The sequence below is a fragment of the Salmo salar genome, chromosome ssa11, assembly GCF_905237065.1.
Source record: "Salmo salar chromosome ssa11, Ssal_v3.1, whole genome shotgun sequence".
In the NCBI taxonomy this organism is placed as follows: Eukaryota; Metazoa; Chordata; class Actinopteri; order Salmoniformes; family Salmonidae; genus Salmo; species Salmo salar.
This window is the reverse complement of record NC_059452.1, coordinates 24,891,019-24,908,024: the sequence shown is the minus strand read 5'-3', so window position 1 is coordinate 24,908,024 and position 17,006 is coordinate 24,891,019. Positions and strand designations below refer to the sequence as shown.

Genomic DNA, 17,006 nt, shown 5'->3' with positions numbered 1-17,006 from the left:
TAAAGTGCTGTTTGAATGAAAGCTTACGAGCCCACTGCTGCCTACCATCGCTCAGTCAGACTGCTCTATCAAATCATAGACTTAATTATAACATAATAACACACAGAAATATGAGCCTTAGGTCATTAATATGGTCGAATCCGGAAACTATCACGTTTATTCTTTCAGTGAAATACGGAACCGTTCCGTATTTTATCTAACGGGTGGCATCCATAAGTCTAAATATTCCTGTTACATCGCAGAACCTACAATGTTATTTCATAGTTACGTAAAATTCTGGCAAATTAGTTTGCAACGAGCCAGGCGGCCCAAACTGTTGCATATACCCTGATTCTGCGTGCAAGGAACGCAAGAGAACTGACACAATTTCACCTGGTTAATATTGCCTGTTAACCTGGATTTCTTTTAGCTAAATATGCAGGTTTAAAAATATATACTTCTGTGTATTGATTTTAAGAAAGGCATTGATATTTATGGTTAGGTACAGTCGTGCAACGATTGTGCTTTTTTTTCGCAAATGCGCTTTTGTTAAATTATCCCCCGTTTGGCGAAGTCGGCTGTCTTTGTTAGGAAGAAATAGTCTTCACAGTTCGCAACGAGCCAGGCGGCCCAAACTGCTGCATATACCCTGAATCTGTTTGCAAGAGAAGTGACACATTTTCCCTAGTTAAAAGAAATTCATGTTAGCAGGCAATATTAACTAAATATGCAGGTTTAAAATATATACTTGTGTATTGATTTTAAGAAAGACATTGATGTTTATGGTTAGGTACACGTCGGATGCAAAGACAGTCCTTTTTCGCGAATGCGCACCACATCGATTATATGCAACGCAGGACAGGCTAGATAAACTAGTAATATCATCAACCATGTGTAGTTAACTAGTGATTATGATTGATTGATTGTTTTTTATAAGATAAGTTTAATGCTAGCTAGCAACTTACCTTGGCTTCTTACTGCATTCGCGTAACAGGCAGGCTCCTCGTGGAGTGCAACGTAAAGCAGGTGGTTAGAGCGTTGGACTAGTTAACGTAAGGTTGCATCCCCAAGCTGACAAGGTAAAAATCTGTCGTTCTGCCCCTGAACAAGGCAATTAACCCACCGTTCCTAGGCCGTCATTGAAAATAAGAATGTGTTCTTAACTGACTTGCCTAGTTAAATGAAGGTAAAAAATTATTTTAAAATATATATATATATACATATATATATATATAAATATATATATATAATCGGCAAATTGGTGGCCAAAAATACCGATTACCGATTGTTATGAAAACTTGAAATCGGCCCTAATTAATCGGTCATTCCGATTAATCGGTCGACCTCTACATTGTATATGCATAATGACCACAATGCTTTGAGAGGAGTGGCAGTTTGTTTTCCAGTGAAGAAGTATTACCCTGATCTAACTTATCTAACATGGGAGACCTGAACACGTTAGATAAACGTCCTGACATCTAACACAATACCTCTGACCTTCTTCCAGTGTTTGGATTATTGCTCTGCTATGACATCAGAGCAACCCTGCAGGAATACTAATAAACAGGATGGATAAAGGTGATAAACCCTCCATCAATTACATAACATTTGACATATACCATTAATATGACATATAGCATTATTAATGGTATGTTTGGATTTTGGCTGCCAGCAGGCTCATGATTCTGAAATCACTGAGAAACCTTTGACAGATAAAATCTATACTTTTTCCCTTGGCTTTGTGACCTCTATAAATAATGGTAGGAATTTCATCAGAAAATATTTATCACCATGCTGAGCTTCCACCTAACCCCACTGATCAAAACCTACAACCCCCTAAAACTGATTTTCCAGGGAAAGGCTATTGGTTGTGGTGGCTGAAGAATTCCAGACTAAATGTAGTTATTGCTGTTGTCTGATAAGCGAGTTAGGACTCAGATGTGGTCTAATCTTTACCTAGGGCTGAGATTAACCAGAGTCAATAGCTCCAGTGTGTGCCGATGTCAGATCACCTGTCACTGCAGGGATCCCCCACAGCACAGCACAGGCTGCCTGTCAGGGAACCATTCCTGATGGGAAATAGATTCCCTGCTGGGAGATGGATTGGTGGAAACCATTCCAGAGTGGAATTAAGACATGCTGGACATTCTGGATTCCACAGCCTTGTAGTCTTCTGTGAAGGCCAACATTTTGGATGTATGTGATTTACTAATAACGGAGGGACAGACTTCTGTATTGGAAAGGATTGCTGTGCTATAAACACACCATCATCTGACTGTCATATTGGCCACCCAGTGTGGGATGCAATTTGACAGAATTATGCTAAAATTAATCAACTTTAAAAAATATATATTATTTGACTGTTCATGATAATCAGGCATTCCTGTGGCATGTTGTTCTTTCCTCCACTTGTTATAGAAAGAATCATACAATTAGAAAATATATTATGACACATCTATAGGCAAACATGAATTATACCAATAACCATTAATGAAACCTGCCAGTAAAACACTTGTCTAATATAGACCTTTCGCCCCACCCGAGAAAGAGAGACAGAACATTCCCTGACTATGTGTATTTTCACACATCTACTGCAGTGCCAGTGGCCTTGTGAGGAGAGGAAAAGCTGCCTACACTTATCACTGTAATAAAATAGTGAAATTCTGCCCAAAGCTGCCAGGGGCACAAAGTATTTCAAACACCTGAAAAAGCTTTTTCCTGCAATCTAGAGTCTTAATCATTATGCCTAACTCTATATAAAAAATGTATATTTTTCTGCATAGGTTATCTAGCATACCTCTTTACCTGTTCAATTGTCATTTTAATGAGGGTGTTATTTTGACTGTTGTAAATCACACATCTCAATATACTGCACTAACATGCCTAGGACATAAAAATTACAACACAGTACATGGTATACAGGCACATATCATGGCAACATAATTCATACACTAATATCATGATTACATTTAAACCAAGTATTTTTTGCGCATATCTAAGCATACCTCCTGACTGCTGATTCTTTAAAAAAAAAATGTCATATGGCGAATGTTGGAAGTCACGACTTCACAGGATAGTCATTTGAACGTTATTTTTTTATCAAAATGTGTTTTTTGGCAGAAATGCCTTCTGGAACATTTGAACCTTCATGTACCTTAATAACAAACTTGTATGCCATCTGTAAATGTGAATAAAGTTGTTAAATTACGAGCCAAGTTGGTTTAGCCACAGAAAAAAACAGGAACCTTGATTGGCTGAGATAATGAGTGGGTTGAACATGCCGAGAGATGTTTTTCATATTGGTGTGTGGTGTAGCATCTAATGTATATAAAATGAGCTGCTCGTTATGCTTAGATAATGCTTTCTACTGCAGTTTGTTTCGAAAGATATAACATTAGCCATGGAGAACTGCAAATATGTTGCTACTGCTCCCAATAACATTGCTCCCCTGAATTTAAAGGTCATTGGGAAAAAGTTGTGATGGACTACTTACTGGAGGACGATCGTGCCATGCTGACTCTCTCTGACTCTGAAAATTAATCAGATGATTAGGAAATCCCTGATTTAGGTAAAAACATTTTAATTGAAGAAGACATTGTAGAGTCTTCTGATGACAGTGATGGGGAATAAACAGCAATCAACAGTGTTGTTGTCACGGAATAAGTTGACCGAGTTTGAAATCAGTGGAATGTCTGGTAGAGATTAATAGAATTTTGGTGTTTGATTGCAAATGCAGAGGGAGTCAAAAAGAGAACACCTGTCTCCGGATTATATCTTCAAACTAAGGGCAACCATGGCATTTGTGACAGAGAGGGAGAAAGATCTGATGATTCTTATGGCATTGCACACAGTCAGTGTGAACCAGAGTGACTTGACATAAAGGAGAGCTCTCCAGTAGGTTCCAAAACATTCAAAGCGAATTTTCTCAAAGGAGGTTACAAGTTTATCAACTTCCAAAGCAGAATTACTTTCCCATTGTTCCTCAAATGTAGTGTATGATATACCATTTTGTAGCTCTGTATCTCTGCTTTTATCCAATGTAAAAAAAAAATATTTCAAATTTTGCTACTTAAGACCGAATCAAGGCGGTCGGTCACATATGCTTCTCTACAGCTCTGATAAAATCTGGGTAAAAGATTGAAAGGAATGTGAGTTTTATTCAGTACATTTAGTAATTGCTTGCTTTTCTAAAGTCTAGAAACCTTGCCAGCTGTCACGCCCTGGCCATAGAGAGGGTTTTATTCTCTATTTTGGTTAGGCCAGGGTGTGAATAGGGTGGGCATTCTATGTCCTTTTTTCTATGGTTTGTATTTCTTTGTTTTGGGTATGGTTCTCAATCAGGGACAGCTGTATATCGTTGTCTCTGATTGGGAGCCATAATTAGGCAGCCTGTTTTCCTTTGGCTTTTGGTGGGTGGTTGCTTTCTGTTTTCTGTCTTGTGTTTTTCACCTGACAGAGCTGTTGCGTTTTGTTCCACTTTGTTTTTGATTCAGTGTTCAGAACTATTAAACATGATGAACACGTACCATGCTGCACCTTGGTCCTCTCCTTGCAACAACCAGTACAGAACCACCCACCAAAAGAAGACCAAGTTGCGTGGATTGGAGCACCGGGGAGAAGGATGGACATGGAAGTCGGAACGGGAGGACAAGTTAAGGGAGCTACAGGAGCCTGAGAGGCAGCCCCAAAAAATGTTTTGGGGGGGGACACACGGTGAGTTGGGGTAAGTCAGGTTGGAGACCTGAGCCAACTCCCCGTGCTTATTATGGGGAGCGACGGATCAAGCAAGCACCCTGTCATGCTGAGTTACGCACTGTGTCACCAGTGCGTAGCTATAGCCCGGTGCGGTTGATACAGGCTCCTCAGCGTTGCCGTGCTAGAGTTGGCACTCAGCCAGGGAGAAGTGCGCCGGCGCAGCACATCTGGCCACCAGCGGGTCTCCTAGGTCCAGCCTACCCTGCGCCTGCTCAACGCACGGCAGCCATCATTCCCCAGCACAGCCCAGTTCGCCCTGTGCCAGCGCTCCGCCCGTGCCGGGCTATAGTGACCATCCAGCCAGGACGGTGTGTGCCAGCCCTGAGCTCCAGATCTCCGGTACGCCTCCATAGCCCAGTACGTCCTGTTCCTGCTCCTCGCACTAGCCCTGAGGTGCGTGTTATTAGTCCGGCACCTCCAAAGCCAGTCCCACGCATCAGGCCTCCTGTGTGCCTGCCCAGTCCAGTACGTCCTGTTCCTGCTCCTCGCACTAGCCCTGAGGTGCGTGTTACCAGTCTGGCACCTCCAAAGCCAGTCCCACGCATCAGGCCTCCAGTGCGCATTCCCTGTCCGGAGCTGCCAGAGTCGCCCGCCTGTCCGGAGCTGCCAGAGTCGCCCGCCTGTCTGGAGCTGCCAGAGTTGCCCGCCTGTCCGGAGCTGCCAGAGTCGCCCTCCAGTCCGGGGCCCGCTGCGAGGGTCCCCACTCCAGAGGCGCCACCTAAGTGGGCCAAGTCAAAGGTGGAGAGGGTTCCACGTCCCGCACCAGAGCCGCCGCCATAAGGAAGGCCCACCCGAACCCTCCACTTTAGAGTCAGGTTTTGCGGCCAGAGTCTGCACCTTTTGGGGGGGGGGGTACTGTCACGCCCTGGCCATAGAGAGGGTTTTATTCTCTATTTTGGTTAGGCCAGGGTGTGACTAGAGTGGGCATTCTATGTCCTTTTTTCTATGGTTTGTATTTCTTTCTTTTGGCCGGGTATGGTTCTCAATCAGGGACAGCTGTATATCGTTGTCTCTGATTGGGAGCCATACTTAGGCAGCCTGTTTTCCTTTGGGTTTTGTGGGTGGTTGCTTTCTGTTTTCCGTTTAGTAGTTGTTGAACCTGACGGAACTGTTGGTCGTGTTGTTATTTTGTTTAAAGTGTTCTCAGTAAATAAATGAATGATGAGCACTCCCCACGCTGCGCCTTGGTCTACTCCTTGCAACGGCCGTTACACCAGCAGGCTTTCCAGCTAAGATAGTCAGACAAGCAAATTTAACTTAATTGATAGCCTGAAATGGCTTGGTAGATAGTTCTAATGTTGGGAGATTCGGAACCTATCTAGCTGGCTAGTTATAAAACGTCATAAAATGTGTCACGTCCTGACCAGTATAAGGGTTAATTGTTATTGTAGTTTGGTCAGGACGTGGCAGAGGATATTTGTTTTATGTGGTTCGGGGTGGTGGTTGATTTAGTTGGGCATTTGATTTATGTATTCCGGGGGTTTTGGGCACTGTGTTATGTTTATGTATTTCTATGTTTAGTCAAGTGAATCTGTTTCCATGTTTAGTTAATTGGGGTAGGGACTCTCAATTGAAGGCTGGTGTTGTCTATTTGCCTTTGATTGAGAGTCCTATATATTAGGGTGTGTTTGTGTTTGTAGTTGTGGGAGATTGTTTCTTGTTTAGCGTGTATGAGCCTGACAAGACTGTTTTGTTGATTGTGAGTTCGTTGTGTTTATTATTTTGGTGTTCACTTTTGAGTTAAAATAAACTTCAAGATGAGCATCCACAATCCTGCTGCATTTTGGTCCTCCTTTCCCGACGACAACCGTGACAGAATCTCCCACCACAAATGGACCAAGCAGCGGAGTAAGGAGCAAGGGGAATTCGGTGAGGACCGGGAACGCTACCGGGGTACACGACTGGCGAGGAAACCGGAGAGGCAGCCCCAAGAAAAATGTTTTGGGGGGGCACACGGACAGATCGGCGGAGCCGAGGATGGAACCAGAGCTAGTCGGGGTAAAATTGGAGGTGAGAGTAACAGAGACTATAAAGGAAATGATGAGAAAATTGGAGGAGAAAAGGATGAGAGAGCTACTGTGTCGGTGTATTAGGCACGACATTCGCCCTATAGAGCGTGTCCTAATAATATCACCTGAGTTAGCGTTCATTACTAGTCCTGAGGTGCGTGCTAGCTGTCTGGTGAGGATAGTACCAGCACCACGCACCACGCCTCCAGTTTGTCAGCCCAGTCCGACTCGTCCTGTTCCCGCTCCCCGCACTAGCCTGAAGGAGCGTGTTCCCAGGCTGATAACCCCAGTACCAGCACCACGGACCAGGCTTCCAGTGCGTCGGCTCAGTCAGGAGTCGCCAGAGCTGCCCGTCAGTCAGGAGTCGCCAGAGCTGCCCGTCAGTCAGGAGTCGCCAGAGCTGCCCGTCAGTCAGGAGTCGCCAGAGCTGCCCGTCAGTCAGGAGCTCTGCCCGTCAGTCAGGAGTCGCCAGAGCTGCCCGTCAGTCAGGAGCCGCCAGAGCTGCCCGTCAGTCAGAAGCCGCCAGAGCGGCCCGTCTGCCCGGAGATGCTAGAGCGGCCCGTCTGCCCGGAGATGCCAGAGCGGCCCGTCTGCCCGGAGATGCCAGAGCGGCCCGTCTGCCCGGAGATGCCAGAGCGGCCCGTCTGCCCGGAGATGCCAGAGCGGCCCGTCTGCCCGGAGATGCCAGAGCGGCCCGTCTGCCCGGAGATGCCAGGGCGGCCCGTCTGCCGGGATCTGCCAGGGCGGCCCGTCTGCCGGGATCTGCCAGGGCGGCCCGTCTGCCGGGATCTGCCAGAGCGGCCCGCCGCGCCGGATCTGCCAGAGTGGCCCGTCTGCCCAGAGTCTGCCGATGACCCGAAACCAAGGGAGTCTAGCAGCAACCCTGAACTAAGTAAGCCTGACAATTTAAAACGAATTATGATTAACTGTATAACTAATGTCTGCCTATAGTGTGGAGTGGAGGAGGTCTACGTACGATCCGGAACAAGGGGAGTCTGTCTACGGCCCGAGGCTGATCGGGTCGGTCTGCATTCTGGAGGACAGTAGGCCGGAGCCTGAACCACCACCTGCATAGGTGGGTTGGGGAGGGGGGGTGTAGCACAAGTGCCGTCGGTGACGGCAGTCACCCTCCCTTCCCTCCCTTTAGTTTAGGGGGATTTTTTGTTGTTGTTGTTTTGGGTTTTGTTTATTTAGGAGGTGCGTCCGGGGTCTGCACCTTTAGGGGGGGGGGGGGGGTACTGTCACGTCCTGACCAGTATAAGGGTTAATTGTTATTGTAGTTTGGTCAGGACGTGGCAGAGGATATTTGTTTTATGTGGTTCGGGGTGGTGGTTGATTTAGTAGGGCATTTGATTTATGTATTCCGGGGGTTTTGGGCACTGTGTTATGTTTATGTATTTCTATGTTTAGTCTAGTGAATCTGTTTCTATGTTTAGTTAATTGGGGTAGGGACTCTCAATTGAAGGCAGGTGTTGTCTATTTGCCTTTGATTGAGAGTCCTATATATTAGGGTGTGTTTGTGTTTGTAGTTGTGGGAGATTGTTTCTTGTTTAGCGTGTATGAGCCTGACAAGACTGTTTTGTTGATCGTGAGTTCGTTGTGTTTTATTATTTTGGTGTTCACTTTTGAGTTAAAATAAACTTCAAGATGAGCATCCACAATCCTGCTGCATTTTGGTCCTCCTTTCCCGACGACAACCGTGACAAAATGGCTAGGTGGCTAGTATTACAGAGAAACAACAAAACATTTTTGTTTTATTTATTCATTAAGAAGAAATCAAAAGGCTACATAGCTTGATTAAATTCCTTTACCAACATACCTCCTGTGAGTCCTGCCCATCACCCGCAGGTAAAATAATGTTTACATTTCTTGCATTACTCATCTCATATGTATATACTGTATTCTATAATATGTACTGCATCTTAGTCTATGCCGCTCTGGCATTGCTCATCCATATATTCTTATTCCATTCCTTACTTCGATTTGTGTGTATTAGGTATTTTTGTGGAATTATTAGATATTACTTGATAGATATTGCTGCACTGTCGGAACTAGAAGCACAAGCATTTCACTACACTTGCAATAACATCTGCTAACTATGTGTATGTGACCAATAACATTTGATTTGATTTGAAATCAACAGTTTTGTCAACAATTTATCAGTGAGAATCGCTATTGGCTCATTGACTCATTGCTAGAAGTGGCTAGATTACGTTTTGCCATTGCCGCGACGATGTCTCGGCACCAGGTCCCTGACGTAGCATTTTTGCCCACTCTCCTGCCGCACACCCCCTCTCCTTGTGCTTCTCCGCCTGTAAGTGCGCTGTTGCGGTGACTTCTGTTGCACAGACAGCTTCTCCCACTTTAGTTTGCAGCAGACTTTTAGTAGGAAAAGTTGGTAAATGCTACAAAACCATAGAAATCTTTGATGTCAAACTCCCCAAAGGCAGCCTGAAAAGTAGCTGAATTTCACACTAGCCTCTTTTAACAATAAAGTCGCTGGAGAGGTCTGAAAATTCGCTAAATATAGCATCAAAGTCTGGTGGGGGGGGGTCCAGTCAGTGTGTCCCCTCCGCATAATCCCACTGACATAGGGCCTTCCGAGTGGCGCAGTGGTCTAAGGCACTGCCTCGCAGTGTAGCTGTGCCACTAGAGATCCTGGTTTGAGTCCAGGCTCTGTCGCAGCCGCCGTGACCGGGAGACCCATGGGGCGGCGCACAATTGGCCCAGCGTTGTCCGGGTTAGGGGAGGGTTTGGCCGGCAGGGATGTCATTGTGCTCTAGCGACTCCTGTTGCAGGCCGGGCGCAATGCACGCTGACATGGTCGCCAGGTGTATGGTGTTTCCTTAAACACCTTGGTGCGGCTGGCTTCCGGGTTAATCGGGCATTGTGTCAAGAAGCAGTGCGGCTTGGCTGGTTTGTGTTTCAGAGGATGCTGCTCCGGTCAACTGTAAGTGCTGTTATTGTGAAAGTCTAGGAGCATCAACGGCTCAGCCCCGAAGTGGTAGGCCACACAAGCTCACAGAACAGGACTGCCGAGTGCTGAAATGCGTAGTGCATAAAAATCGTCAGTCCTCGGTTACAACACTCACTACTGAGTTCCAAACTGCCTCTGGAAGCAACGTCAGCACAAGGCTGTTCATGGGGAGCTTCATGAAATGGGCTTCCATGGCAGAGCAGCCGCACACAAGCCTAAGATCACTATGTGCAATGCCAAGCTTCGCCTGGAGTAGTATAAAGCTCTCTGCCATTGGACTCTGGAGCAGTGGAAATGTGTTCTCTGAAGTGATGAATCACGCTTCACCATCTAGCACTATGAAGGACAAATCTGGGTTTGGTGGATGCCAGGAGAATACTACCTGCCCCAATGCATAGTGCCAATTGTAAAGTTAGGTGGAGGAGGAATAATGGTCTGGGGATGTTTTTCATGGTTCGGGCTAGGCAGCTTAGTTCCAGTGAAGGGAAATCTTAATGCTACAGCATACAATGACATACTAGACAATTTTGTGCTTCTAACTTTGTGGCAACAGTTTGGGGAAGGGCCTTTCCTGTTTCAGAATGAAAATGCCCCCATGCACAAAGCAAGGTCCACACAGAAATGGTTTGTCGAGATCAGTGTGGAAGAACTTGACTGGCCTGCACAGAGCTCTGACCTCAACCCCACTGAACACCTTTGGGATGAATTGGAACGCAGACTGCGAGCCAGGCCTAATCGCCCAACATCAGTGCCGACCTCACTAATGCTTTTGTGGCTGAATGGAAGCAAGTCCCCGCAGCAATGTTCCAACATCTAGTGGAAAGCCTTCCCAGAAAAGTGGAGGCTGTCATGGCAGCAAATCCAGATTAATGCCCATGACTTTGGAATGAGATGTTCAACGAGCAGGTGTCCACATACTTTTGGCCATGCAGTGTAGGAACTCCAGTAAATAAGCCAGTAATTCTAGAGTGGATGATGGAAAATGAACAAATCTCACATTTTCTGTGTTCATGAAAGTTTGCAATATTTGCTTTTGCTATATTATGTGGATAGATTTAGGTCATTTTATAGAGTACAGTGTTCAGAAACCCACTTGTTCCAGACACCATCCTCTCTGTAAATGACCCTCAATATATAGGCCTATTTTGCAAGTGATCTGTCACAAAAGGGATGTTCAAAGGGACACAGTGTTTATAGAACTAGGCCTTCTTATTTATCCAGACTACAGCCAATAATATTTATTGGAACTGGGTGATTTATTGGAAGTGCATTTTTCACTGCCATAATGAGGCCATGAATGAATAAAGCTGTTTTCAGCCATTTCACGTTTACTGACAGTCTTCACAGAGGATCATTCAGTTCACACATTTCTCTCCCTGAGCAGCAGGTGTTTGCTGTCAAGGTGTGCAGCCTACTGCTTGCCACCAGGGGAGACACTTAGGGGCGGGAAGAGGGCCACTACTTCTCCATGTAACCTGTCACGCCCCCGATGCACGTGGGATACATTTCTTAAATAGGTGCATCCCCCCCCCCCCACACACACACACGCACACACATACAATATGCTCCTCTCTCTCTCTTTCTCTCAGACAGGGACACAAACACCCGTGGACATGATAGGAGATGAGATGACCTTGTGTGCTTTGCCGCTCAGTTTAGCTGACTTAAAAACCGGTGACACTCGGGCATGTAGGCTAACGTTAACAATACTGAGAGAACAACAAGTGCACAAGCATCTTTATCTTACACCCGAGTCTCCATGCTGCCAGCCAAATTGTAGTCATTCCATCTACACAATTGCCTTTGGTGCGGTCTATGAACGATGAGGTAGCCTCCAGGCAGATGACAAGGAATGTTACGAGTAAACAAAATCATGGGCTATGCATTGTGATAGAGATGACACTAGTAAAATCAGCAATAACATGCTGCTTGTGTTGTGGCGATGACTCCCAGCATCATTACTTAAGACCAACAAATCATACTCAAGGGCATTTTTGAACGATCATAAGAGCCTCAAACAAACTAGCCTAAAAGGGAGACAGACAGTCTGGCATGGAAAATATAAATGTAGGTCTTTCTCTCACCTTTGCTGTTCCCTTCTTCTCTGTTTAGATGCATGGCTGTTGCTTTTTTTCAGTAAAGCTGTATTCTTCTATTTTAATTTTTAAGGAATAGCCTTCGTGTTGAAAACTCCAATTCCAATTTAGCTTTTTATTTATTGCCTTATATTGTCTTGCTACTCAGCGAGTGCGCGTGGACGCGCGCGTACTTGAGCGTCCTCCCCGTAATTCGCTCGCGCAGGTAGGTAATGTTGGTGGCTGAATCTATTTAGTATCTCTCTCTCTCCAGTTCAGAGCCGCTCAAAAGAGATGGTCGCAATAAGATTGCAGGGAGGAGACGGGCAGACGGCAGACGGGCGGGGTGACGTGAAAGCAGTCCGTGCAAAGTACCCGCAGCTGGAGTCAAAATCCGTGTTCGGGCTATGGTTCCAGTCAGCTGATGGAACCATACACTTTAATGTTGCCTATTTTTTAAGGGACTTAATCGTCACCAAATTGTACGCTCCTCGTTCGACCTAGTTAGATGTTAGTCTACAATCACCATTATATCACCATCCTTATCCTCACCTCAATCACTATTATCATTATAATCCCTTCATTTCATAAGCATGTCCTTTGAGAATTACAGAAACCGTCTCAGATGGCTAATACATATAGAGGGGGCGAGAGAGGGATTGATTCACCACAAAAAGAGACCTGGAAATGTGTGTGCCTTTGTGGCCTCAAACTGGAAATGTGAGAATAGGTGTCTGTAGATGTGTAGTCTCAGCCTGGTCTGGTTGGTAGTCTACGGGCGACAGGTTGTCAGTGACTCCCAATTGCAGGTGGCAAATTAATTGGGGGGTCGTGCGTGAGAAACGGTTGCCTTTTCTCGCGCGCACATGCTGTAGCCTACCATCCTTCACATTTTTGTGTGATAAGCGTTGCTTCATCCTCGATTCCTTGAGCCTGTTATTTTTAACAGTCAATCTGTGTTCGCCATAAGACTGTTATAGCCAATACGAAAAGTTGATTTACTCACCGCTCACGTCCACCCGTAGCAACATGACTGACATGGCTCACCAGCGGTCCCTAGTGTTGTAGAACAACGAATGGCAAACAGTACATTCAATAATTGTTATTTTATGAAGGCCTATTAAAGTTTGGTGTAGCCTAATCTTATTTACGCATCTTCATTTGACCACATGCCAAGTATTTAATGACGTGGGCTATCAATTACGCATTTAATTGATATTGATAAGTAGGCTAGCCCATATAAAATTGAGAAACATTCTTACTCTAATTTTACATTTAAAATGTTTCAAACAAAATGTGCTAAAGCGACTGGGTTGTAGGCCTACAAGATGGTCTATGCATAAGCATCTACTTTTGTCTCACTCATCTTCCATTCCTTAACCTTGAGTGCTCAATAATAATGGAAGCCAATGACAACTCCATGAGATTCGAGTTGATATGCTGATCCTTGGAGCGATGCTGGCCATGTGCCTCTTCCTGTCTCATTGTAAGCCTTTTGGCTGCAAGATAATGCTTTCTCTGTCCCAGAACTCAGTTGTCTGTCTGGCATCGCTCTCGCTCACTGACACTGAGTGTACAAAACATTAGGAACACCTTTTTATTATTGAGTTGCACACTTTTGCCCTCAGAACAGCCTCAATTCGTCAGGGCATTGACTTTACAAGGTGTTGAAATCGTTCCACAGTGATGCTGGCCCATGTTGACTCCAACGATTACCACAGTTGTGTCAAGTTGACTGGGTGTCATTTGGGTGGTAGACCATTCTTGAGACACACAAGAAACTGCTTTGCTCAAGGGCAGAACACCACCTTTTTCCACTTCTCCAACTCTGGGATTCCTACCAGCAACCTTTTGGTTATTGGCCCATCGCTCTTAACCGCTAGACTACCTGCTGCCATTATAATGTTATTAACTTTAGATTAAAATATGTAATTTGCAACAATATTCAAGAAACATTTTATTTTGTAATATACAAACTTACATTGATTAACCAGAATGACATTTACTCTCATGGGTGGCCAAAAATAACTATATTAAAGCCACACCCATAATAGGCCAAGTCTCCTTAAAATAACCTAGAATTACATTAAAAAAGACCCAGCATGAAAGTGAATAAAAAACCAATTGATGGTTGAATTAACCCATGTTTGGTAATCCAAGCAACCAAACATGTTGGGTTATTAACGCAACTCAAAATAACCTAGCGTGTGGTCTGTCCAATATTTACCCAGCGCAGGGTTACCAAATAAGCCAAATTGTAACGCTGTCTGGAAGAGGGAACCAAGGTGCAGCAGAGGATGTGTTCATCATTAGAATTTTAATTAAAAAAACAAGAGAACACTACAAAATGAACAAAAACGACAGCAAACAGTCCTGTTAGGAAAATACTCAAAACAGAAACAATTACCCACAAAACCCAAAGGAAAATCATGCTCCTTATGTGTGACTCCCAATCAGCAGCAACGAGCTTCAGCTGTGCCTGATTGGGAGCCACACACATGGCCCAAAACAAAGAAATACCAAAACATAGAAAAAGGAACATAGAACGCCCACCCAATGTAACACCCTGGCCTAACCAAAATAAAGAACAAAAAACCCCTCTCTATGGCCAGGGCGTTACACAAATTGAGTTGTTTTTAACCTAGCATTTTTTAGAGTGTAGGTTACAGCCCACTCAGAGCTGCACGCTGGATCTCAAACAAGTATTCCAAAACCTCTCTCCATCTCTCTCCATATCTCTCTCCATATCTCTCTCTCTCTCTCCACCTCTTTCTCTCTCTCTCTCTCCATCTCTCTCCATCTCTCTCTCTCTCTCTCTCTCTCTCTCTCTCTCTCTCTCATATCTCTCTCTCTCTCTCTCTCTCTCTCTCATATCTCTAGCATGAATATTAATTAGCCTGTCACATTGTCGCCTCCGAACTCAAGGCAACTCTTTCATCAACGCAACTTCAGCAATGCTTTGATCCTCAAGGGTTTTCATTGACATTGTCATTTTGCAGCCACCAGCTTTCCCCAATACCAATCTGCTGGGGGGAAAAAGCTAATGTAGACCTATAAAGTGCAGTTTTCTAAAATGTTATGTCAATTTTACAGTAAATTAATTGTTGATGAACCAGTGCCATTTACTGTTCTGTAGATTGCAAATAATGACAACAGAACCGTAACAGATTTAGATTGCTTAGTTACATACAGTAGATATCCCTATACATTTCAACCATACTTGCTGGTACAATTTCTTCCACTTTCATAGCCCTGAGACACATTCCTGCCTGTTATACCCCATCAAAGGAGGTAGAGGTCATTTCACGAGCCATTTACACACCATGCTCTCCCATTCCCCTGGAACAGAGTGAATAATATAGCTATTGCAATTCCCCTTGAGAATGTAATTTCTCAACATATGAAATGTCATAGTAAATAAGCTAATTGATCACTAGGAAGGCAATTTAAGTCTTATGAAAGTGAAATGTATGGCACTGCCTGTGACAGTAGGCCTACGATAAATTGGATCTAGATTGATATGATGAAATTGATCTAAATGATGGTGGGGCATCTACATCCCCTCTGGTCTGTGTGTGTTTGACAGTCCTTGGCAGTAGATTCTCACCCTCCGGGCACTCACTTCTTTTGTAATCAATGCCCTGATTTGGTTGAGTGCCTCGATCTCCCCATCTCTCATCTCTCCCTCTTCTCCTCCCTTCCCTTCTTCCCATTTCTTATTGGTTTACCCTGTTCCTTGACTCCACCCTGTATTAGCCATATTCACCTGTGGAGCATACAAAGTACATAATAATAAGATATTAGAATGATTATTAATAATTAATAATATCAATAATAATCATAGTACAAACATTACATCTCCTTCTTGTAATTGTATTAAATTCTATGAAATGTAGTATACATTAAATGCATGCCTGCTTGCACCTGCTCCATCTACTGGACAGATGCTAACACTGTAATAATCACATAACAATGGAAGGTGTAAATAATGTGTCCTCTATACACAGTGTCTCTGCTTGTTTGTTTTCAAATGGGATCTGAGTGGTATCCATGGGAGTGGAGAAAGACAAATACTGCAGGTGGGAAATGGATCTCCTCCAAAGGAGACAATGCCAAGAAAGCAACAGGACACAAGGACAGCCATGCCCATGTGAACTAGAGAATCTGGCTATTGGATGGACACATGGTTCCGTAGGAATGAGACAGGCCGACAGAGACAGCGAGATACTGAGAGATTAATTTGGTGAAGCACTCCCTCCATTGTTTCCTTGGTTACCACAGTCCAGGGGGCCTCTTCAGATTTCCTTGAGACTTGTTACGGTAGAATGAGGACAAACCACACACCAAAGGCTGTCACACAAATAGAGAGAAAGAATCACAAGGCAACACGGGTAGCACAATCCCATTCATTTTTTTCAGACAGCAATATATACGAGAGGAATACATTTTTTCTGTTCTTATTTTACCTCAAATGAATAATAAAATAGCTGTCAGTCTGTTTTACACCTTCAGTGCACATCCATATTCACAACTCCAACTGATAACCCAACACCCACCATATCTACAGGGGAGGGAAGAGGGGTGGCGACATAGAAGTGCTTGGACGTGCATGTGTCCTCCTGAGAAGAGGGAATAACGGTCCAGTGAAGAACCAGCACAATATAGAATCTAGGTTACTATGATACAGGGTCATACAAGGTCTACAAATGTACCTTTCAGTAATGTTAATCGCGATGGGCTTGCACAAATGTCAAGGGTGGGTTTTTATCTTTTTGATTTGATGACTTGACTCTGGCTGAGTGCTGTGAGTGAAGGGCCACTCTCAGAACCCTGGTGTCACGACTCCCGCCGAAGACGACCCCTCTCCTTGTTCGGGCGGCGTTCGGCGGTCGACGTCACTGGCTTACTAGTTGCCACCGATCGATGTTTCACTGTTCGTTTGGTTTTGTCTTTATTGTGTACACCGGTTTTGATTTTCCCTAATTATGTTTATTATTTAAACTTTTGCATTTCCTGTTTGTCTTGTCGGTAATTGTTTCCTGTTGTGTGTGAACGGAGGTGTTTTCTCCACGATATGTATTGTCCTCGGAGAAGACTTATTGATTATTTAAGTAAACACGTTTGTTTACATTGATCCCTGTGTCCTGCGCCTGACTCCTCTACTTCTCCTAAATATAATCATGACAGAATTACCGACCACAATGGAGTCAG

At 44.5% G+C, this 17,006-nt stretch overlaps 1 protein-coding gene across 1 annotated transcript in view; it reads right to left on the bottom strand.

Annotated features, from left to right (window-relative positions):
* LOC106562326 (synaptotagmin-7) overlaps positions 1-12,249 on the bottom strand; it is a 103,706-nt gene extending 91,457 nt beyond the window's left edge. Inside the window, exon 1 of the mRNA XM_045689229.1 lies at positions 11,805-12,249. Coding sequence (XP_045545185.1) covers positions 11,805-11,838 — 34 coding nt within the window. The 5' untranslated portion in view covers positions 11,839-12,249. The remainder of the gene's footprint in view (positions 1-11,804) is intronic.
* Between the last annotated feature and the right edge of the window lie 4,757 nt (positions 12,250-17,006).